The sequence below is a fragment of the Salvia hispanica genome, chromosome 1 (genome assembly GCF_029641045.1).
Source record: "Salvia hispanica isolate PSC_SH4W2 chromosome 1, Shi_PSC_v1, whole genome shotgun sequence".
Lineage (NCBI taxonomy): Eukaryota > Viridiplantae > Streptophyta > Magnoliopsida > Lamiales > Lamiaceae > Salvia > Salvia hispanica.
In genome coordinates this window covers 30,290,681-30,314,182 of record NC_142692.1, presented here as the reverse complement: position 1 = coordinate 30,314,182, position 23,502 = coordinate 30,290,681, and the positions used below count along the sequence as shown (strand labels likewise).

The 23,502-nt window shown below is 42.6% G+C and overlaps 1 protein-coding gene across 1 annotated transcript; it reads right to left on the bottom strand.

The window, feature by feature from the left end:
• Nucleotides 1-5,946: 5,946 nt before the first annotated feature.
• Nucleotides 5,947-8,008, bottom strand: LOC148933592 (uncharacterized). Its single transcript, XM_089060700.1, has 2 exons — nt 7,600-8,008; nt 5,947-7,106 (listed from the first exon to the last, which is right to left on the bottom strand). Exons 1-2 carry the CDS (start codon nt 8,006-8,008, stop codon nt 5,947-5,949), a joined length of 1,569 nt encoding a protein of 522 aa, XP_088916826.1.
• Nucleotides 8,009-23,502: the final 15,494 nt, after the last annotated feature.

Sequence of the window (23,502 nt, the reverse complement as noted above, 5' to 3'; positions counted from 1 at the left end):
GAATCGAGTAAATAATCCCCAAGGATAGCAACTTTAACACTTCCTTCAGAACCTCTTCCCTCATGTTTGGATTTTGCTTGCGCTGTGGGTCTCTACGTGCCTTCGCTCCTTCTTCCAGTCGAATGTGGTGCATGCAAAGATCCGGGCTGATTCCCACTAAGTCGGAGAGCGTCCACCCTATGGCCTTTTTGTTCCTCCGGATTACTTCCAGTAGATCATTCTCTTGTTCCGCTGTCAAGTGGTTATTGATTATTACTGGGAACGTTTCATCTTCCCCAAGGTAGGCATACTTCAGGGTCTCGGGTAGTTTCTTCAACTCCTTCTTTGGTGTGATGGCTTCCTGGGGCAGGGGGTTTTTTCCAGACTTCTTGTTGTTATTTCATCCAAATTGGTTCCCTCGTCTGGACCTTTCACCTGAACAGACCCCGTAGACTCGAATGACAGTGGTTGGTGGCAAAATGCCATGATAGATTCATTGATCTGTTCATCTGTCAGATTCCGAGTTAATAGGGTTTCACACCAACCTGCCACCTCCTTATCAACAGACTGGCTTAGCTCTGAATTGTTAAACTGTTCCTGCATTAATTCAGTCTCAAGATATTCCTGGACCAGGGGGTTAATGATATCAACAGAATGCAAATTCTCAACATCCAATGGTTTTTTCATGGCTTCATCGATGTTAAATGTATATTTTTCCCCATGATAATCCAGGCATATTGTTCCATCAAACACATCAATTGTAGTCTTAGCGGTGCGTAAGAATGGTCTTCCTAAAAGCACTCCGCTAGACTCAGCAGATTCATTATCACTTATTTTTATTACATGGAAATCAGCTGGGTACAGGATATCAAGCACCTTGACTATCACATTCTCCAGTACACCCTCGGGTGAAATGCATGTTCTATCGGCTAACTGAATTACTACTTTCATATCAACCAAACTTACCCCTATCAACTTCTTATATATTAAAGTGGTAACACATTTATCGAGGCTCCTAGATCACACATAGCATGCTCAATTTTTATGTCACCCAGAGAAATGGGCAAAGTGAACATACCTGGGTCTGTGCATTTTGATGGCATCCTCCTCTTCTGTATCACAGCCGACACATTTTCTCCAATTACTATTTTCCCGCCGGGCTTGTTTTTCCCGCTATGAACTCCTTGATGAATTTACTGAATGTAGGCAGCTTCAAGGCTTGTAGGAAGGGCAGGTTGATCTCCAGTTTGCCGAAAATCTCCATGAAGTCTTCAGTGTCGTCCTTCTTCTTTTTGGCTTCACCCAGATGAGGGTATGGCTTCATATGCTTCAACGTTCCTGTTGGACCTGGGACGGATGATTCACCGACTTCTTTCCTTCCTTCCTCAATCTCCACTTCAGGCTCTGGGTCTAAGAAAAATGGATCAGCCATCCGAGGTAGTGATTTCTCCAGATCCCCTTTTTGAAGACCATCTTCTACTCTGATATTGCTTACCTCAGTATCCTCTAGGTTAGGGGTCTTTCCTTCCTTGCTCGTCAATAGAGGTATACTCTCATCTTTTCTTATCACCGGACCTTCATAGCCTTGTCCTGACCTCAAAGTTATCTGACTAATATTTGCCCGGTCAGGTGGTTCCACTGAAGCGGGTATCCTTCCCTCGTGTCCCCTCATCTCATTCAACGAAGTGGCCAATTGTGACATTTGCTTGGCTAACATATCCATAGCTGACTTATGCTCTTGTTGAGCATCTTGAATTTTGTGTACCACATCATTGTTTCCCTGCATATTGTTCTGCATGTGTTGTTGAGAGCTGAATAGGTCATGTACCATCTCATCCAGATTCCTCGGAGGCTTATAGTTCGATTGATTTGAACTTGACCCCTGATTGTGGCTCGGTCCACTCCCCTGATTTGGGCGATAATTACCTTGACCTCCTTGATTGTTGCTAAATTGGCTCCCCGACCCTTGATTTCCCTAGTGTGTATGCTGGAAATTCTGATTGTTTCCAGTGGCGTTCCTCTGGTGTGGTGGCACATAAGAACTCCCTTGATTACTCTAGTTCTTGTTGTTCCAATTGGACTGGTCCCCTTGATTGCGATAACTCCAGTTATTCGGACCTTCCTGGTTTTACCCTGGCCAGTTTGAATTATGTTGGGGTCCGTCCTGACCACGATTAGGCCAGTTCTGCTGGGCCTCTGCTGGACCTGGGTACTGTAGCTGGAGCTGTTAGTTTCCGTCTGCCCATCTAAAACAAGGATTGTCTCTCCATGGTGCCTCCTTGATCTTCCACTGATTCCAGCTTGTATTCTGATTATTTTGATTCCAATTCCCTACTGCATTTACCTGGGCTTGAAACTCTCCATCGGGCTGTGGACCATAATAGAGCTTGAGTTGATTTTCCTCTGGACCTGACGGCTACTCTTTCTCCTACGACTTCGGGGAATTCTTTTTCTCAATAGCACTAAGTAGTGCCTTCTCCAACCGATCTATCCTGTCCCCAACTCCTTCTCCTTCTTGTTCCTTGATTGCATTGGTTGAACCTCTCCTCATGATACGTGGGTGGTCATATGCCTTCTCTGCGTCGATCAACCTTCCCAAAATCTCACGTGCTTCACTTGTCTTGTTCTTTGTAAAATTCCCCCCGCTCGAGGAATTCATTAAGTCCTTCGACTCAGGATTAGCTCCTTCATAGAACAAGTAAAAAGTCTCAGCCTCCATCATCCTATGATTGGGACAGGCGTCGAGCAGCCCCTTAAAACAAGACCAGTACTGACTCAAAGACTCATCGTAATCCTGCTTGCATTCCTAAATCTCCTTCTTTAGGGCATTTGTTTTGTTGGACGGAAAGAAATAGTCCAGGAATTCCAGTTTGAAATCCTTCCATGTGTTGATCGAGTTTGATGGGAGCCTCAGCAGCCAAGTATTAGCCTCCCCTCAAGGGCAAATGGGACTGCAGGCAGGCGGTAGTCCTCCTCAGTAGCCTCGTTGGGCCGCTTTTTGATACTGCACAGCTTACTAAAGATCGGAGCAAATTAAATGAAATTAAACCGATAGAATTGAAGAACAGGTAAAACTAAAGCAGATCTACTATTACCAGACGAGGCAAACAAGGATGCAGATTTTAAACAACAAAATCAAGTGAAAACAAACAGATCCATCCACGGGACGCTTAATCCACTCCGGATCCAAGCCATCCACAACAACCAAACATCATTTTCATCTCCGATCCTCACAAGTTTACGTAGATTCAACCGATCAACAACAAATTTCTTACAAACCAGCTCCAAACTCCAATCAACCAACAATAATCGGTAAATCAAACCAACAACACCACAATAAAACAAACGAAACAAAAGTAGCGACATCCATTGCAAAATATGAAGTATTCAACAATGATAACGAAACAGAGTCGAGCCTTGAACAGCGAGGACTCGGCGAGTACGAGAAGTAAACAGAAAAGCAAAACATGATTGTTTCTTCGCCTCCGTAGAGAAGGTGTTGCGACACTATCGAACTGAAATGTGAACAGCCGCACCAAATTCCCCGTGTGTGTAGAGAAGTGATGAGTAAGCTAAGAGCTGAAAAAGTGATGATCCTCATGTCAAGCGCATGCTCTTATTTATAGCGGACAGAGCTTCTAGACTGTTCCTGCAATCTCCATTTTGCCCTCTAATTTGATGCTCCACAGTCTATTGGCTCTTCCTTTTTCTGCTTAATTTTCCCGCTAGCTTCTTCTCCCCGACAATCTTCATTTTCTTCCTGGGGCTAGCGGTTTCCCTACACATCTGGCTTATAAAACCTTTTTAGACCCATGAAATCACAAAATTTTACCCCATAACCAATGCATGAGTGTAAAATAAGTGTAAAATAAGTTTGTAGAGTTGGTAGAGATGTGAGTAAACTACTGGAAAAAAAAAGTACCTTGAAAAATTTCGCGTCGAGGCTTGACTGGGCGAAAATTCGAAAAAGTTCAAAAATCGCGCTGGAAATTGCGCCCAGGTTGCGGCCCGTCGTGGCATGTCCGGCGGTTACCGCGCAACAACATATTGTTCCAGAGAGCAGGTGGCGTCCCGCCGCAGCACATGCGGCTGTCGCCACAAAGAGCTCAGAACCTGCGAAAAATTTTCAACGCAGAAAATTAAACCAAAAACAAAAAAAATACTTAAAAATTAAAGCAAAAATTTTCAAAAATGGTTGGGTTGCCTCCCAACAAGCGCTTATTTTTCGTCTTTAGCTTGACGTTCTTTGAAGTTCATGAGTTATCCCCCATCGTGAGGATTCCTTTGGGATGCCTTTGTACCAACAATCTTAGTCTCTGCCACCGCGAATGGAACCAACTTGTTGAGAACTTTCTTCCACCATTTGAATTTTCCATTCGAGGTATTGATCACGTAGATTTCAGGGTCATCTTGAGGTGGAGTCTTTCTTTCTCTTCTTTCTCTCGGGCTTTTCTTGCAAGGTAGGTGATACGCTCGGATTTTGCACTGTTTTAAGGCCATTATTTGGTCCGTTTTTTATGTCAAAGTCACTCTACACGTCCATTATTTGCATATTTTGTCTATTTTGGTATTTTTACGTGTTTTGTGAGAAATGTGCATAATTGAGCCGAAAAAGGGAGCCAAAATGCCAAGTTTGGGAATCTGGAGTCAGACGGCGGCGGACGTGTGCGGCGACCGCCGGCGCCCGGCAGGCAGATCAATGCAGCAGTCCGCCTCGGAAAAATGTGCTTGGAAGAGAAGTCTCGTCCGACGACCGTCGGAAGGTGTGCGGCGGTCCGCCGCCGTGGGAACAGACTCTCTGGAATCCAACGCGGCGACTGCCGGCCAAGGTGCGGCGGCCTGCCGGAAAAAGGCGGCGAATCCGAGAAGCCCTAGATTTGTGCCCAGTTTTACCATATTTTGGAGATTTTTTTCCTTCTACAACAAGGCATGATTTTTCCCTATAAATAAGGCCTCAAGCTTCATCAAAAAGAGATAACTTCTACTTGCAAAATATTTCATAGAGATCAATACCTAGAGTACTTCATTGGTGCAAGGAGTTGGAGAAGGATTTCAAGAACATCAAGAACGACAAGGATTCAACCCACGGGTTTTATTTGCTTTAGTTTTATGTTCAAATTGACTTCTCTTCAATCTATGTTTTTAGCTTATTCAATTATGTGTAACTAAACTCATAGGATTCTAGGGTTGTGTTAGTAACGACTTTGGTTATACAAGTTCCGTTTTTTATTTAATATCCGTTTTGTTTTTACTTTGTTTCTACCCTAGTAGTTTTGATGCTGCATGATTGAGTGACAATCGTGTATGATTTAATATAACTTGCTTCATAACTGTGACAAAGTTCTAGCGAGTTAGATCCACTTAGTAGACACTACAGTTAGCTTCCTTTAAAATGGCACTGTTAATTGAGAGTGAGGACTTTACAAGGGTCTTAGGAGCTTTTTGGAGTTACGTGTTAGGATTGACAACCCTAATCTTGTAATCAACGTTTGTTTCGCATGAGCATAACCTAGGTGACTCGTTCTATCAAAGTAATAATTGTGCTAGGGTATTGTAGTTGGAATTTTGTATAACCATAATTGTGAACACACATCCCTGGGATTCCCTTATCTCTATTGTCTTCCCCTTGATTTATCTGCTCTTAGTTGATCTATGCTTTCTATTGTTTTCCGTTTTTCAAAAGTTTTCAATCCAAAATGTTTTTCCAAATAGTATTTGAGTCTTAGTAGAGGATAGACACTTTGTGTTCGTCTTCCCCATGTTCAATATCCGATACTAACCTTTAGTTATAATATATATACTCTGTATACTTGCAGGTTTATTTAGTGCTAATAAAAAGTGCATCAGTAGGCTTAGTAGGATTAGGCTCGCCATTTTTAGGAGCTTGAGGTAAAGTGTTAACAATGAAAATAGTAGGGTTAGAAAGATCTTCCCCTCCAAATGGATCATAAGGCTTAGACAAATCGGTCACCATGACCTCCCTGCAATCATGCTCCATCTTAGCTTGTTTCGCATCTTCATCGCGCTTTCGATGTTGTAGGTCGACTTTCCTCCATGGTCACTAATTGTGATTTCTCCTCTACCTACATCAATTAGAGCTTTGCATGTGGCTAGAAAATTTCTGCCTAAAATCAGAGGAACTTGTTTATCAACTTTCATATCTAAAACATAGAAATCAGCAGGGAATATGAAATCATCAATTTTCACCAATACATCCTCAATTACCCCTACCGCATTTACCGCAGTGTTATCGGCCATCCTTAGGCAGACATCTGTGGATTTGAGCGGCCCGATGTTGAGATTCTCGTAGTACTCCAATGGCATTATGTTGATGCTAGCTCCAAGATCACAACGAGCATTGTCTACCTTACCATTCTCAATGGAACAACGAATGATGAATTGGCTAGGGTCCCTCTGCTTGACAGTCCTTTGCTTTTGGATGATATCACTACAGTGAAGAGGTAGCTTTAGATCAGATTTCTGGAGCTTTTGCTTTTTCATCACCGCCTCTCTCAAGAGCTTGGCATACCTAGGTATTTCCTGATATGCATCAACAAGAGGGAGGTTAGTATGACATTCACAGAACATATTTAAGAACTGTCGGAATTGGTCTTCAAGCTTGAACGACTTCCTCGGCTGGAAGGGGAGTACAATCCCGTTGTGCCGCACGAGTTCCTTCTTGGCGGGCGCCTCTGCCACTTCAGTGGCGGGCCGCTGTTGGGTTTGCGGCAGTCCGCCAGGCGTCAGGCAGGATCCAAACTGTGCCCCAGTGGTGGCCCGCTGCAACGTATGCGGCGGTCCGCTAGGTGTCGGACAGTCCACAAAACACATTCCGGAGGTGTTGGCTTCATCCTTGTTGATACCGACAACTTTGACAACAGCCTTGCCTTTATCCTCCATTGTCTTCTTTTGGAATTGATCCATTTGTAATTTAATAAAGGACATAATGGAGGCAACAGTGTTTAACCCACTTTCAAGCTTGGTCAATCTTTCCTCTACAACTCCCATCTTGGTCTCGTTGTTCTTTCTATCCTCAAGTATTGGCTCTAAGATCTTTTGGATGCGGGCCTCATATTTGTCTTCCTTGGTAGGTGGCTCCACTCCTTTTTCTTTGCTCACATTGAACCCTGCAGGTGATTGGACAATATTAAGATTATTAGCATGAGAGACATGTGGATGTGGGTAATTTCCATTATAATTATTAAAATTACCACCCCCCTGATTAGGGCGATAATTATTATTATAAAGCCTGTTGGGATCACCCGCATTTTGGACATATTTGACATCTTTGATGACATTCCACTCTTTGACCGGAGCTTCTAGTTATTCAAGTCTTGCTCTGATGGATGCCAATTCTTGAGATGTCTCATTCCCGCATAGTCTCTTCACTGCATCTAGCCTTTCAGCTTTGTGCTTCTCTCTGGACCAACCCCGACTGTTGGTAACTAATTCCTCTATCACCTCCATAGCAGCAACTCCTCATTTCCTCAAGAATCCCCCATTCGCCCCTGAATCCAACAAACTAGAGATTTTTTCGTTAAACCCATATATAAAGGATTCCTACCTGATTGTCTATTCCAAAACCATGGTTCGGGCATTTGCGGAGAAGAGCTTTGAAACGTGTGAGAGCTTCATATAGAGGCTCATCGGATCCTTGCATGAATTGAAAGATCTCAGACTTAAGCTTTAGGATAGTGCCAGGCGGGGAGTACTTGTCGAGGTAGAGGACCACTAGATCCTTCCAATTTGTGGTTTTATCTGCAGGCAGACAATCATACCATTCTTTAGCAGCATCAGTTACGGAAAAGGGAAAAATTCTTACCCTCACAATATCATCATCAACACCATTGATCTTGGTTGTATTAGCTATTTCCACGAACTTGGTGAGATGTCGATTTGCGTCCTCAGTGTCTCTTCCTGCGAAGGCATTTTGTTCAACCCTATTGATTAAGGGTATCCCCAACTTGAAGTTGTTGGCCTCTATCTGTGGACCTGCAGGAATGTCCACAATGTTACCATGACTAATCATATTCAAGACTGGAATTACCTCCCTTGCACGTTTTTCTTTTTCAGCTTTTGCCCGAGCCCTCTGTTCTCACATCTCTTCCACCTCCTTTCGGAGGGCGACGATAAGAACGTGGTTAGTAGGCTCCGTAATCTTATTTTCAGGTGATGTGCGTGTGTGTGTGCGTCGGTATGTGTGTGCGCGTGTGTGTTCGTGGGTGTGCGTGTGGATGTGTTGAGGAACACTCATGCATGACATATTTTAATGATGGATCGGGAGTTGTGGTGCGAATAGAAAGTGATGTGATAATCATGCCTTGATTTTTGAATGATAATATAAAAATGAATCGACGGGAAAAAGGGAAACGCTGGGAACATGCGTGATTTTGAGTAGATGATTGAAACTTACTTGTGATACGCATAAATTAAAGGTGATAACTCGCGCTCTCGACGTGATAGCAAGAGGAAGAGCATACTTGTGATCTAAGGAGTCGAGGTGGGCTTTATTCACTAAACTCTTTTATTATCAAAATAATGATTATGGTGTTATAAGGGTGGTTTAAAACGTTATGTCATGCCTATGATTGTTTTGATGATATTGTGTGTCTGATGCCTAGTTTGTGAGTCCGCTCCATTAGGCTATAGGGCTATATAAACGATTTCGGGTCTGAGTAGGGCCGCAAACCCTATCAGGCTAGTGTACACAATTGGGATTGGGAGCCGTCCTTGCTAGTCGGCTGGTCTCGTGGGCGAATAGTGTGGCCACACTTTCGTCGCACTATGGAATTGTTGATTGTTAAGAAAATGGGAGTAAATGTTTGACTGGACTGTCTATGAAATTATTTTTTTGATACTCGATGATATTCTTTTATAAATGCAAACTCGAGTTCACTATGGTAAGGGTGGCATACTGAAGCTGGTCGGGATGTGACAGTACAAGTGTAGTGTGTGTGCAGTGTTGCGATATACAAATAAGACAGGTTCCCCAGATCCAGCAAGTCCACTAGATCACTTGGTCTAGGAACTCTTAGGTTGTGCGGAATCCCGGTCGTCGGACACACAAGTACTTCCCCGCTTCAAAAACCCTCAACCACTTTACTAAACCTAGTATAGGGAAGTAGGGATCGATCCCACAGAGAAGGATGCGTAAGACTCGTAATCAAGGATTTGGGAGTATTTTTGGTGTTGGCTGCTGCCACGCATTTTCTTGGGTTGAGGAAAATTAAAAATAACTTGACTTGGGAATATTAGAAAGAACTTAACCTAACAGCTAGACCTAGGAGATAATTCTACGGTGGGACCACATCTAAGAAAAAGCAGAGTACGGCTGGAAAGTGGCAGAATAACTAACTCTCGTACTAACTGACAGTGACATCGTCTTCTACAACCAAATTCGCATAAAACTTCTTGAGAAAACACATAAGCAAATCAAAAACAGGGCTACTAACTTGAAATCAAATCTATGCATAAATAACGAAGAACTTAACAGATCTGCATACCTAGACGAAGTGAAATAGAAAACAAAGGAAATAAAACAAGTCTATCAATTACTGTTTCTTTCACACGCCAAACCAACTTCAGACGCTAAATCCACTCCGGATCCAAGCGTCCGACACTGACTCCAAACAGAAGAAATTTTCCATCACGTCAGATTTACAAATTTAAGTTCCGAACACTCAATCAACCATAGATCTGTCACCAAATTCCACATCAAACACCTCAATAACGAAATAAGCAGAGATCGACATAGCAATTTAAGAATTGCGCTAACAGCAGAGAGATCTAAGCAAAATAACTTGAAATTAAACAGCTAAACTCAGATCCATGAGCGATAAGCAGTTAAACATCATCAACATCAAAGTCGACTCCCAAAAGTGAAGTTCGACGGTGGAAACTAGCAAAAACAGCTGAAATTAAAAACAATTGTATCTTCGCCCTTACTAGGACGGTGTTACCAAACTCGAGATCTTTAGAAAGTTCCCCCCCTATCACGATTATCCCCAGAATTTTTCCCAAGTGTGTGTAAATGTATGAGCTAAGAAGAGTAAAAACTATCTCCATTACGCTGCATGCTCCTCTCTATTTATAGGCGCTTTAGTGGGTCCAGCGAGGTATTGATAATGACTTTGTTGCCCTCAGCTGTAGACTCCCCCGTCACGCCAATTTTCCTTGTAAATCCTGCTCATTTCGTCCTTTTCTCTCGCTAGACCATCTCCTTCATTACTTCCTTGATCTAGCGATTTTCTTCACACACCTGGCTTAGGAAACGTGTTAGACCCAGCAATTTATAACATTTTTTTCACATTACCGATGCATGAAATTAGCCTTATCAAACTGCTCACACTTAAACCATACTTGTCCTCAAGTATAAAGACAAGAAAAGAAAAAGAATAAGGCAAATTTCAAGCGAGGTTATCCCTTGACCGACTCCTAGACCTAGACTCAAGAAAAACTAAGAAATATGAGAAAATCACACAAACACGCAAAACACATATATACATGAGCTAGTTTCAATTTTAGGCATCTGTCCCCACAAAATTAAGGTCATTCCAATAGTTTGCACTCCTCCAAATAGGCCCTTTCCCTTCCTTTACCTAGCCAATCTGTCAGCTTGTCAAGATAGCTCTCTACTTACCCAATTGTTAGGTTCACTCGATCACTCATTCCTCACCAGGGATGTTAGGATCGATTCTCTCTTAAGTTAATGCTACACCACTGAAGTGTTGGGTTATGAGATTTTTCTCCTTCCTGGGTCAGGCTATCATTATTCCTGTTTTAGACCATTTCCCCCTCTGGACTTCGTCCAGCTTATTCCTCCCTTTTTTATTTTTTCTTTTTTTTCTCTTTCTCTTTTATTTTTTTTATATCTGGACTTTGTCCAGCTTGTTCCTCCATTTTTTCTCCTGGACTTCGTCCAGCTTATACCGCCTTACCCTGGACTTCGTCCAGCTTATGCCTTCATAACCCAATTCCCCCTTTTTTTTCTTTCTCCTTCATAGCTCTTCTTCCCTAAGCATTCAGTGGTGGCCCTTAAACATTTGTTAGCTCAAAGTTATCTGAGGTTTATAACTCACTATATAGTAGGGCTTCACAACTAAGTAAGTAGAGGCATTCTCCATCATTCTCGCTTTATTCAAATTAACTAGGCTCATTTAAGGAAAAAGCTTCTAAGTGGAAATGCCTCCTATCTTCAATTACTTTCACTAAGGGAATCATGCCGTATTAAATCCACTGGCTCATGTGACAATACTTAAAACTAACAGACTCTTAACATGTAATACGGGTAATGCATTGACTCCTCTCCCCCTCCCACTTCACTCAAGCTTGTCCCTAAGCCATCGTCGTGAAGGGTGGAATAGAGAGATCAATGCAAAACTAAAATCATAAAACTTCTCACACTTAGACCAAGCAATGGGCTAAGTGTGAGAAAGACACAGAAAAACATAGAAAAACAAATAAAACAACAGAAAACACGAACTTCTCACACTTAGACCACGCAGTGGGCTAAGTGGGAGAAGATATAACAAGGGATAAACAAATATATAACAGGTAGACAATAAAAAAAAAGAAAAGAACAAAAAATAAAAGTTACTTGGTCAAGAGATGTTTGATCATTTCTGGGGCTGGCTCCCTCAGGAGCCAGACTGGGGTGGGACTCCGGGGCGGGTCACTTTCACCTTCTTCCTAGCTGGCTGCTCCAGCTCTTCTTCCTTCTGCTCTGGGATTTCCGGTACTGACTTTCTCACGATCAATTTTGATTTTGGTGGGGCTGGAACTTGCACGGGAATGGTCGGGGAGATCATCTGAAGCGACTGCTGTGGTCGCTTGACGGAGGGACTGCTATGGGTGGGCTGCCTGACTTCACTGCTGGACCCAGGAGTTGTTCTCAACTGGGTCAAGGGGAGCGTCTGCTGCATCCACTTCAACATTTTCATTGAAAGCTCCACCGCTTCCGTCATCCTATCATTCTGTTTGGCACATTTCACTGCCAAATCAGCAATATTTCCCCTCAGGGTCTGCACTGCCTCCCGATTTCCCATCAATTCGTTCCTTATCCCACCGAGTTCCTTCATCATATCCTTCCGCATTATCTGCATCTCCTTTTTCATGTCCTGGACTTCCTTCCGCAGCTCCTCGATCTCTTCACTTGGCATGGCCTCTTCTGCTTCCTCCGGCTCCGCCTTCACCTTGTCTCCTAAAGAATAGAAGAGAGTTTTGGTGCCTTGAGTCTGCAGCAACCCCTTGTTGAAGAAATAATCAACACTGAACACCTCTGGGGGGTCGCACATGACTACAAGTGGAGCAGCCTTGGCAATTCTCATTTCTATATTCCTCTGGAGGTAAGCGTCGATGAGGTGGCAGGTGTACATATGACGTCCTGGGTTGCTCGTCATCTGGTGGCACGCCTGCGCCATCCAATATCCGAGGTGCACCTTAACACCTTCTGCCATGCACCAAGTGAAGTAGAGATCGGTAGTAGTGAGGGCTGAATTCGCACTGCCCATCAAATTGTAACTGATAAATGTTTGAGCAAAACGGAGGATCCGATCTTCGATGTGGGAGGCCTTGGAGTAGCTGGATTTAAACGCCCCTGATTTAGAGTGCGTGACCAGTTCCCATGCTGTCTGGACTTTGAACCCAGGTGTGTTCTTTGGCATCCCCACCATCCTGTCGTTCCAAGCCCCCTCTTCATCTTCCTCCTTAGTGAACAACCCCATCCGTAGGGACCACTCCCTAATGCTCAACTCGTGTTCCTGATTGAAGAGTCTGAATGTGATGGAATCCGCGTCCAGGTCTGAGGTATTCTTCAAACGAAAAGTGGAGAAAAACTCTCTTGCCAGATCCACTGGTACCCTCTCTTGGCTGTGCTGCAACAGCCACTCAAACCCTATTGCCTGGATATAGGCGCGGAATTCTATGTCACATGCAATCATCTTGAGCTCCCTCTTGCTATACTGTTTTCCCGACTTGGCCATCTTTCCTGCGCTGCATCGTTCCTTGTACACCGCGATTCTTTTCTGGTCGTCAAACTGTCTCGTCTCCTCCAGCAAGCTCTTAGTCAGCCAAATCACGGGGCGTCCGGAGTTATAGCTTGGCTCAGGGATGGGCTCCTCGTGCTCGTCGACAAGGGTCTCCTCGGTCTCAGGGGAAAGGGTCTCCTCGACCTCCTAGACGGAGGGAGCTTTCCTTGACCGGGTAGATGCAGTCGCCGGCGCCTTTCCTTTTCTTTCTTTCTCCTTGGCCAAGCGCGCCTCTTTCTCTGTCGCTTCAGGTATGAAGTCTTCAACTTCGTCAAGGAGGCTTCTCCTGGTGCGCCTCCTTTCGGCCCTTTCATCAATCTTGGGCTCACTTGTTTCCTGGTCATCAACCAGGTCCACGATCAATTTTAGCCCTTCCTCGGGCTCCGGTTCTGCCGTCGAATGTAGATCTGACTCTGCCAACAGCTTTTCTGGGGTTTCCCCCTCTTCAACCACCATCGGGGTTGCCCCCTCGATATAGATGGGATTCTCTGTTAGAGTTTGTATACTAGAAATCACGTTTCGAGTGATTGAATACTGTAAAACTCTTATTTTATTTTCCAATGAATAAAACAGATTATTTTTGTCATAATGTTGTTATGTTTTACATTTAATGGATGTTAATGCATGTTTAAATGTATAAGTTAACTTAACAAAGTCTAAGTCTTTGTTTTAGTAGACCGGTTGTGGGCGTCGTCCACTTTAAGGTAATACGGTCAGTTCTAAACAAAGAAAAATATGAATTTCACAACCTAGATGGAATTAGACTACCCATCGAGAAAGGTTGCAATGTCAGTCCGTATATTTCTAAGCCTTACTGAAATAAGATGACATTGGTGTGGTATAGCACTGAACGGATCTAACAGCAAGACTTGCCTTGGGCTATCTACTGAAAGGCGAGGTCTTGATAAATACTTATTTCTTAATCAATGTAGGTTAGCATTGAGCATACGGTATTGATTATGCATTGCTTTGACTTATCAAATGGTGCGGGTTTTTCGTAGCCCAATTATCCTGATATATTGGGCAGTGGTGATCGATATCTAGCGGTGCTAGGATTGCTATTATATTGAATCGTGCACGAGGTGAGTCTCGTTTGATAATGTCCTCAAGAGGAGCGCGAAACTAAGTTTTATTATTCGGAACCTAGCTAGTTGGAGTATGATTACTCTATGAATAATAAATGAGTGTTTCATGCTAAGTCCACTCTTGGAATTAATAAGAAGTTAATTAATTAAGTCAATAGCAGACATTAATTAATTAATGGACATATTAATCTTAAGCACGGGAAATGAAAGATAAACGGAAACCCGGATTACTTATAATTTCGGATTTGGATGGGGAGAGTTCAATATTACTTCTGTAGTGGCTGCTCGTAATATTCCAATTATAACTTATATTAAATTGTGGGTTCAATTTAATTAGTAAAAAGTAAATTGGATGAGCCCATATCCAAAGCCTTCCATAGATCCCTGTCTGGGCCCAAAAGGAACTTAATATAAATAGGAGAATAAAGGAGACAGAAAATACACAATATCTCATATTGCAATTTTCGAAAATTTCGATCTCTCCCAGCTGTAGGAGATTTCGAATTTGAGTCCTATTCCAAAAAGGATTTCTTCTGTCTTCTTTATTTAAGTCCTAGTATTCTAGTAAGATCAGCCCACACTGATATTAGAGTACAGTTCGGGAACCAGAGAGAAGATTTGTGGTCTAGTACTTAAAGCTACACGTGGAGAAGTCGCTAGCCATCTTCAATTCTTTGGAGAATTAATTAGGTATTATTCTACTCCGTAGAAAAGCATGTTTTAGGTTTTCAATATTCTTAAAGCATGATTAATTCAAGTTATGAGCATGATACATGTGATAATTACGCGAATAGATTTTGTCTAAATAATCTGCTAAATAGATCTGATTATTATGTGATTTATTTACATGCTCTTCCGCTGCGTGCACCAACAATTGGTATCAGAGCCAGTCTTTGGCTCTGATTATTTGGATTTAAATTTCGCGAAATTCATGTATGCATGTCTTGATTGATTACGAAGCATGTTCTTGTGTTTTTATTTTTTTATGTTTATGCATGTTGAACTCAAGAACATTCGAATCATAGAACTTGAATTATTCGAACGAACTAGATGTGCGATTCGTCGGCGCTTGCGCCGGGACGAATTGCGCTATGATCGATCGAAGAGGGTTGCCAATCGAGTGGGAGCCGAGGGCGACGGGCATGGGGGGACGCGCCGGCGAGCAAGGGCTCGCGCGCGCCACCGGCCAAGCCCGCCAAACCCTAGCCGGCCCCGATCAAACGCGATGCGACGCGACAGGAGCCGAGGACGTGCGATCACGCGGCGACGCGCATGCGAGCAGGGGCTCGCGCGCGCCGCCGATCGAGACCGCGAGCCCAGGCGGCACCAGACGCGTCGGACGGAGGAAGCCTGGCACGGTGGCTCGTCCGAGAACCACCGAGGCGCCGGTCTTCTTCGCAAAACCCTAACCCTAACCCTAATACCGAAACCCTAGCCGACCCAGCCCTAGCGAGGCGCAACCGAGAGCAGCCGCCGGCTGCTGGTGCGCGCGAGCTCGTCGGGCAGTGGGAGATCGCCGGGAGGTCGTGGCTCTGGCTGCGCCTTCTGGCTCGACGACGACGGAGGGTGAAATCTCGGCGGTTGTCCGCCGGGAGGAAGAAGGGAGAAGGAAGAGCGCGCCGTAAGGCGCGGGTTTTCCGGCGGTCGTCGGGGGGCGAACACGCCGTCCCGGCGAGAATCTCCGGGGATATCTTCGTATCTTCGTTGTGTAGATTCGTGCCAACCTCGAATCTCTAGAAATTGACGAAAGATTATTTTAATGATTATTTAATTGTTTAATTAATAGATATCATTAAAAATAATATTATTTAATGAAATAAAACATTTTGGGAAGATTTCCCTAGATTTTAGGAATATTTGGATTATTTTCTATATCTATGAATATTTTATATCCTAGATGATATAGATAAGAATAATTTAATAGTTTCCTAATTATAATATATATCTAGAATCTATTATAAGATATGATATATATAAGAATACATTAAATAATATAATTGATATTCTTCCTAATCTTGAACTTGGAAATTATATGAATTTGATTTTTCATGTCTAATTAAGATTATAAATAATGTATTTTATTTTAGATATATCTTATAGTAAGACATGAATGAGAATTAAATTCTAGATTAATAGTTTCTATATTAAGATATTAAAGATTATAAAAGATTTAATTATCCAGTAAATTAAATACCAACAGAATTTAATTAGTCTTAATCTGCCTTAAGGCTAAAGGATAATTAATTAAAACCATAACCCAAATATCTAAGCGATAATTATGAACTAATGGTTTATATATGGTCTCCATCGGTTGGACTGCCAAATTTTGTGAAGCTGATTTTCTAATATTATCGCCACCTACAGAGTAGGGACAATAATCCTACGAAAACAGTAAGTTCATAAGGGCGGACTTCTCAAATAATGAATAGAGTGAACTAGAAAGTGATTCCTAATATTATCGCCACCTACAGAGTAGGGACAATAATCCTAAGGAATTGCGAGTTTCAGGGTTCAATCGGAATTTATGAGATAGCTTGATTTTGTTATCAACACATGAACATTGTTATGGGAGTGTGTTGTAGAAATAAAATACTGTAATGCTAAACCAGGTGGTCGTGCTTAGGAAGCATTTGACATGTCAACCTCCAGAGGAGGAAGCTATTGATATGTCGGTGTTGTGACCAGTAAATTGTCGAAATTTTAATGCGTATTAACCTCCTGAGGAGGATACAATTTATTAATTTTGCTGTTGTAAGATTTTGAAAAGTTTTATGGTTAATCTACTCAATTTCCTTACATAAGTTTATGACAAATAGTAAAATCTTCTGTTTGCAGTGCAATAAAATTCGTCAAGATGTCTTTTAATCCTCTTTCTGCCATTCTCAAAGAAAACAAACTCGAAGGCCAAAATTACATCGAATGGAAACAAAACTTGGATATCGTTCTCACAGCAGAAGAGTACAAGTTCGTACTCACTACTCCACGCCCAGCTGTCCCGGCTGCTAGTGCCAGCCAAGCATTGCGAGATGCGCATAGACGGTGGCATAAGGCGAATGAGATGGCTAAGTGCTACATGTTGGCTTCTATGTCATCAGTACTCAAGCATCAGCATTCTGCCATGGAAACTGCCGCCGAGATCATGACAAATCTCGCAAATCTTTTTGGTACTCAGAATCGAACGGCTAAGTCTCAAGCCTTTCGGAGTATCATGACGAAGTCTATGAAGGAAGGCTCGTCTGTGAGGCAACACGTCCTCGAGATGATGAGTCACCTCAACCAGATTGAGGTATTGGGAGGGACGATCGATCCCGAGTCCCAGGTTACTATAATCCTTCAGAGTCTTCCCCCTAGCTTCCAGCAGTTCAAGCTCAACTTTGAGATGAACAAACGGAATTATACTTTAGCAGAGTTGCTGACTGAACTTCAGTCGGCGGAGGACCTTATGGTTCAAGCTAAAGTAGCTATGATGAGTATCGCGCCTAATTCCTCTGGCTCTAAGGCTAGAAGAGGAAAGAAAAAGGCACCGAACCAAGTAGCAGTCAACAATGCTAAGGGAAAGAAGAAACAGCGGGGTGACAAGAAGCAAACTGGAAAATGCTTCAAGTGTGGAGAGAAAGGTCATTGGAAGCCAGATTGTCCTAAAAAGGGCAAGGCTACAGGTATGCACCATGCTCTAGTAGTCGAGTCATGTTTGGCTTTGACATCTACTCATACTTGGGTTATTGATACTGGAGCAACTGATCATATATGTTTTGATCCTGACTTGATGCAGGTGACAAAACGGCTACATGATCGTGAGATAGAGGTCCAGCTGGGCGACGCTACGAAAGTGGCGGCCGTTGCAGTGGGAGACGTTTATTTACGTTTTTCTAGTGATAGATTTTTGATTTTGAAGAATGTTTTGTTGATACCCTCTTTTAGAAGAAATTTAATTTCAGTTTCTAAATTGTCTTATGATGGATATTCGATTTCTTTTAATGACAATTGCGTTATTAAGAAAGATGGTTCTTATATCTGTCGCGGTATCATGGAAAACAATCTGTACACGATCACTTCTACACAATTTAATCAACGTAAATCAGAACTCAATGCTACATCGAAAATTTCTAAGAAAAGAAAAGAACCTTCAACTTCAATGAATGAAACGTACTTATGGCACCTTAGACTTGGTCATGCCAACGAAAGAAGGATTCATGCGATGGTTGATCAAGATCTTATTAAAGGTCTTGAGAAGGAACCGTTTTCGAAGTGTGAGTCCTGTCTCGAAGGCAAGATGACTAAGAGATCTTTTAGATCAAAGGGGAATAGGGCCAAAGAAGTACTTGAGCTCATTCATACTGATGTGTGTGGACCAATGTCAACCGAGGCAAGGGGCGGTTTTCGATATTTCGTCACCTTTACAGATGACTACTCGAAAATCGGATACATCTATTTGATGCGCTACAAGTCTGAAACTTTTGACAAGTTCAAGGAGTTTAAGGCTAAAGTAGAGACGCAACATGGTAAGAGTATCAAATGCCTGCGATCTGATCGCGGAGGTGAATACCTAAGTGCCGAGTTTTTGGACTATTTATCGGTAGCTGGGATTGAATCCCAAACGACTGCGCCGGGCACACCCCAGCAGAATGGCGTGGCTGAAAGAAGGAATAGGACCTTATTAAATATGGTCAGATCGATGATGAGTTATGCACGGTTACCTGTTTCGTTTTGGGGTCATGCTTTGCTTTCTGCAAACTATCTCTTAGACGTCTTACCTTCTAAATCTGTTCCTACTACCCCATATGAGTTGTGGAATGGGCGTAAGCCCAATCTAGAACATCTCAGAGTATGGGGGTGTCCGGCTCATGTATTGGAAAAGGATCCAACTAAGCTGGAATCTAGGACTGAGGTTTGCGTGTTTATAGGATACCCTAGAGGAACGAAAGCTTATGAATTCTATAGTCTCAGAGATCAGAAAGTGATTGTGAGCACTCATGCCACATTCTTAGAGGAAGACTATGTAATGAATCATAAGTCCAGCAGTGAGATTGCTCTAGAAGAGCTAACTCAAGTTTCAACTTCCATTAACCAAGAACAATTACCAAGTGTAACAACAATTCCAGAAACTTCAACTAATACTCCAGATATTGTAGTGCCGCGCCGCAGTGGGAGGGTCTCTCATGAGCCCGATAGATACATTGGTTTGGGTGAGTGTATGGATCACTCCTCGGACAGCAATGTACTGGATCCCTGGAATTTTGCAGAGGCGCAGGCTGATGTCGATCATTGCGAATGGGTGAAAGCAATGGATTCGGAACTACAATCTATGTTAGACAAAGACGTCTACGATTTGTCTGTCCTACCCGAAGGCTGTACTGCCATTGGGAGCAAGTGGATATACAAACGTAAACGTGGACCCGATGGACGAGTTAAAGTCTTCAAGGCAAGACTAGTGGCTAAGGGGTATACCCAAAAGGAAGGTATCGATTACGATGAGACCTTCTCCCCAGTGGCCATGCTCAAATCGATCCGTATACTTTTGTCTATAGCAGCTTACATGGATTGGGAAGTATGGCAGATGGACGTTAAGACTGCGTTTCTAAACGGGAGTCTTGAGGAGACCATCTACATGGAACAACCCGAAGGCTATGTAGTGAAGGGCAAGGAACACATGGTTTGGAAGCTTAAGAAGGCCATTTATGGTCTCAAGCAAGCATCTAGATCATGGAACCAGTGTTTCGATCAAACTGTTCAAAAGTTTGGATTCGAAAAATGCCCTAATGAAAGCTGCGTGTATAAGAAGGTTGAAAAAGGAAATGTTGTGTTCTTAGTTTTGTATGTAGATGACATTCTTCTAATTGGAAACAATAAAAAGATGTTGTCATCAGTGCGAACTTGGTTGTCCAGCCAGTTCGAGATGAAAGATATGGGTGATGCGGGACACATTCTCGGTATCAAGGTTCTTAGGAACCGAGGTAAGAAAATGTTGTGCTTATCCCAAGAATCTTACATCGAAACGGTACTTAGACGCTTTAGCATGCAAGATGCCAAGAAAGGTTTCCTACCTTTTAGACATGGCATCCAGTTGTCTCAAGAGATGTGTCCTAAGACAGCATCTGAGATAGCAGAGATGAGAAGAATACCATATGCCTCGGCAGTTGGTAGTCTCATGTATGCTATGCTTTGTACTAGACCCGATATCTGCTTTGCTGTTGGCATGGTAGCAAGATATCAATCAAATCCCGGCCAAGGACATTGGACTGCCGTAAAGAACATACTCAAGTACCTTAATCGGACTAAGGACTATGTTCTAGTTTACAATGCAGCCGAGCTCTGTCCTTTAGGATATACAGATTCAGACTTTCAGGCTGATCTGGATTCGAGAAAATCAACTTCCGGATATGTGTTTACCTTAGGAGGTGGAGCTATAGTTTGGAAGAGTGTAAAGCAGAAATGCATTGCAGACTCTACCATGGAAGCCGAGTATGTAGCCGCTTCGGAGGCTGCAAAGGAGGCTGTATGGCTTAAGAACTTCCTTCTGGACTTAGGTGTGGTTACGAATATGCCCAAGCGCATCACCGTTTATTGTGATAACTCTGGTGCTGTGGCAAATTCGAGGGAACCACGGGCTCATAAGGCGAGCAAGCACATAGAGAGGAAGTATCATATCATTCGAGATATAGTGCAGAGAGGAGACATACAAGTGGTCAAGATTGAGTCAGAAAACAACCTGGCAGATCCTTTCACGAAGGCGTTAGCGGTAAAGCCGTATGAAAGCCATGTTGAAGGAATGGGAGTTCGACTAATTCAAGACCTCAATCCGCTTTCAGTATAAGTGGGAGATTTAGACGTTAGCACATTTTGTATACTCGAAAGTGTTTTGAGTATAAGTGGGAGATTGTTAGAGTTTGTATACTAGAAATCACGTTTCGAGTGATTGAATACTGTAAAACTCTTATTTTATTTTCCAATGAATAAAACAGATTATTTTTGTCATAATGTTGTTATGTTTTACATTTAATGGATGTTAATGCATGTTTAAATGTATAAGTTAACTTAACAAAGTCTAAGTCTTTGTTTTAGTAGACCGGTTGTGGGCGTCGTCCACTTTAAGGTAATACGGTCAGTTCTAAACAAAGAAAAATATGAATTTCACAACCTAGATGGAATTAGACTACCCATCGAGAAAGGTTGCAATGTCAGTCCGTATATTTCTAAGCCTTACTGAAATAAGATGACATTGGTGTGGTATAGCACTGAACGGATCTAACAGCAAGACTTGCCTTGGGCTATCTACTGAAAGGCGAGGTCTTGATAAATATTTATTTCTTAATCAATGTAGGTTAGCATTGAGCATACGGTATTGATTATGCATTGCTTTGACTTATCAAATGGTGCGGGTTTTTCGTAGCCCAATTATCCTGATATATTGGGCAGTGGTGATCGATATCTAGCGGTGCTAGGATTGCTATTATATTGAATCGTGCACGAGGTGAGTCTCGTTTGATAATGTCCTCAAGAGGAGCGCGAAACTAAGTTTTATTATTCGGAACCTAGCTAGTTGGAGTATGATTACTCTATGAATAATAAATGAGTGTTTCATGCTAAGTCCACTCTTGGAATTAATAAGAAGTTAATTAATTAAGTCAATAGCAGACATTAATTAATTAATGGACATATTAATCTTAAGCACGGGAAATGAAAGATAAACGGAAACCCGGATTACTTATAATTTCGGATTTGGATGGGGAGAGTTCAATATTACTTCTGTAGTGGCTGCTCGTAATATTCCAATTATAACTTATATTAAATTGTGGGTTCAATTTAATTAGTAAAAAGTAAATTGGATGAGCCCATATCCAAAGCCTTCCATAGATCCCTGTCTGGGCCCAAAAGGAACTTAATATAAATAGGAGAATAAAGGAGACAGAAAATACACAATATCTCATATTGCAATTTTCGAAAATTTCGATCTCTCCCAGCTGTAGGAGATTTCGAATTTGAGTCCTATTCCAAAAAGGATTTCTTCTGTCTTCTTTATTTAAGTCCTAGTATTCTAGTAAGATCAGCCCACACTGATATTAGAGTACAGTTCGGGAACCAGAGAGAAGATTTGTGGTCTAGTACTTAAAGCTACACGTGGAGAAGTCGCTAGCCATCTTCAATTCTTTGGAGAATTAATTAGGTATTATTCTACTCCGTAGAAAAGCATGTTTTAGGTTTTCAATATTCTTAAAGCATGATTAATTCAAGTTATGAGCATGATACATGTGATAATTACGCGAATAGATTTTGTCTAAATAATCTGCTAAATAGATCTGATTATTATGTGATTTATTTACATGCTCTTCCGCTGCGTGCACCAACATTCTCCCCCCTGACATCTCCTGGAATAGGGGTTTCCCCCCCAGTAGTTGTTTCAAATATAGGGGTTTCCCCCTCAACAGCCTTCTCAAACACAGGGGTCTCCCCCTCAGCAATTTCAACAGAAACTGGGGTTTCCCCCTCACGAACTTCAAACACAACAGGGGTTTCCCCCTCACATATCTCAACAGCAATAGGGGTTTCCCCCTCAAGAATTTCATCAGCAGTAGGGGTTTCCCCCTCATACATTCCCCTACCCTCAAAATTAGGGTTCTCCGGTACATTACCTTCTGTCTCCTTCAAGGTCTCGTCATGCGTCTGTTCACCGTCCTCAGATTGCCTGTGTAAAGCCTCCTCTGTCTCCGCTACTTGCGAAACGCCCCTTGCATGAGGTAGTTCCGCGACTTGCGATCTTGTTTCAGAGAGATTTGCCGGTGTTGCGGCCGAATCCGCCGGAATTGGCAGTGATGGTACAGTCGGCGCAGACGGCATCAGACTGGCGGTGAATAGGGCGTACACCTCCTTCGCTTTCTCTATGCTTCCGACCTTCTGTGTTAATTCGGCCAACAAAGTGGGGTCATACTCAGTTCCCTTGGTCGAATCCATCGGTATAGATCTGAAAGAAAACGAAAAGAACTGGGCGATTTTGTTGTTAGGGTCTCGTCTATCTTTTAGAGAGAGAGAGTGTATGAAGAGAGAAGGAAGAGCAAACACAATGTTTTTATTTGTCTAATGAGGAATGATGGAGAGAGAAGGACGACGGTTGCCTTTTCTGGTGAAAAGATGGTGCGGTTGCAGGCGTGATGTAAGCAACCGTACGTCTCCCATAATTATCGGCCAGAATTTGAAATTCAAAATATCCTTCCCCTCCTTGACTCCTTCCTTCAGGCTCTCTCCTGGCGAATCCCCTTGACCATGCCCTACAAAATAAAATTTGAAGATTCCAGACCCCTGGGTCGAGGTTAGGGTATAAAATACGGGTTCCCCTAGGAGTCTGGTGCTTCGAATTATATACACATAAGTACATTTTTTTTTTCATCGTTTTTTTTTTTTTTTTTTTTTTAGAGAAA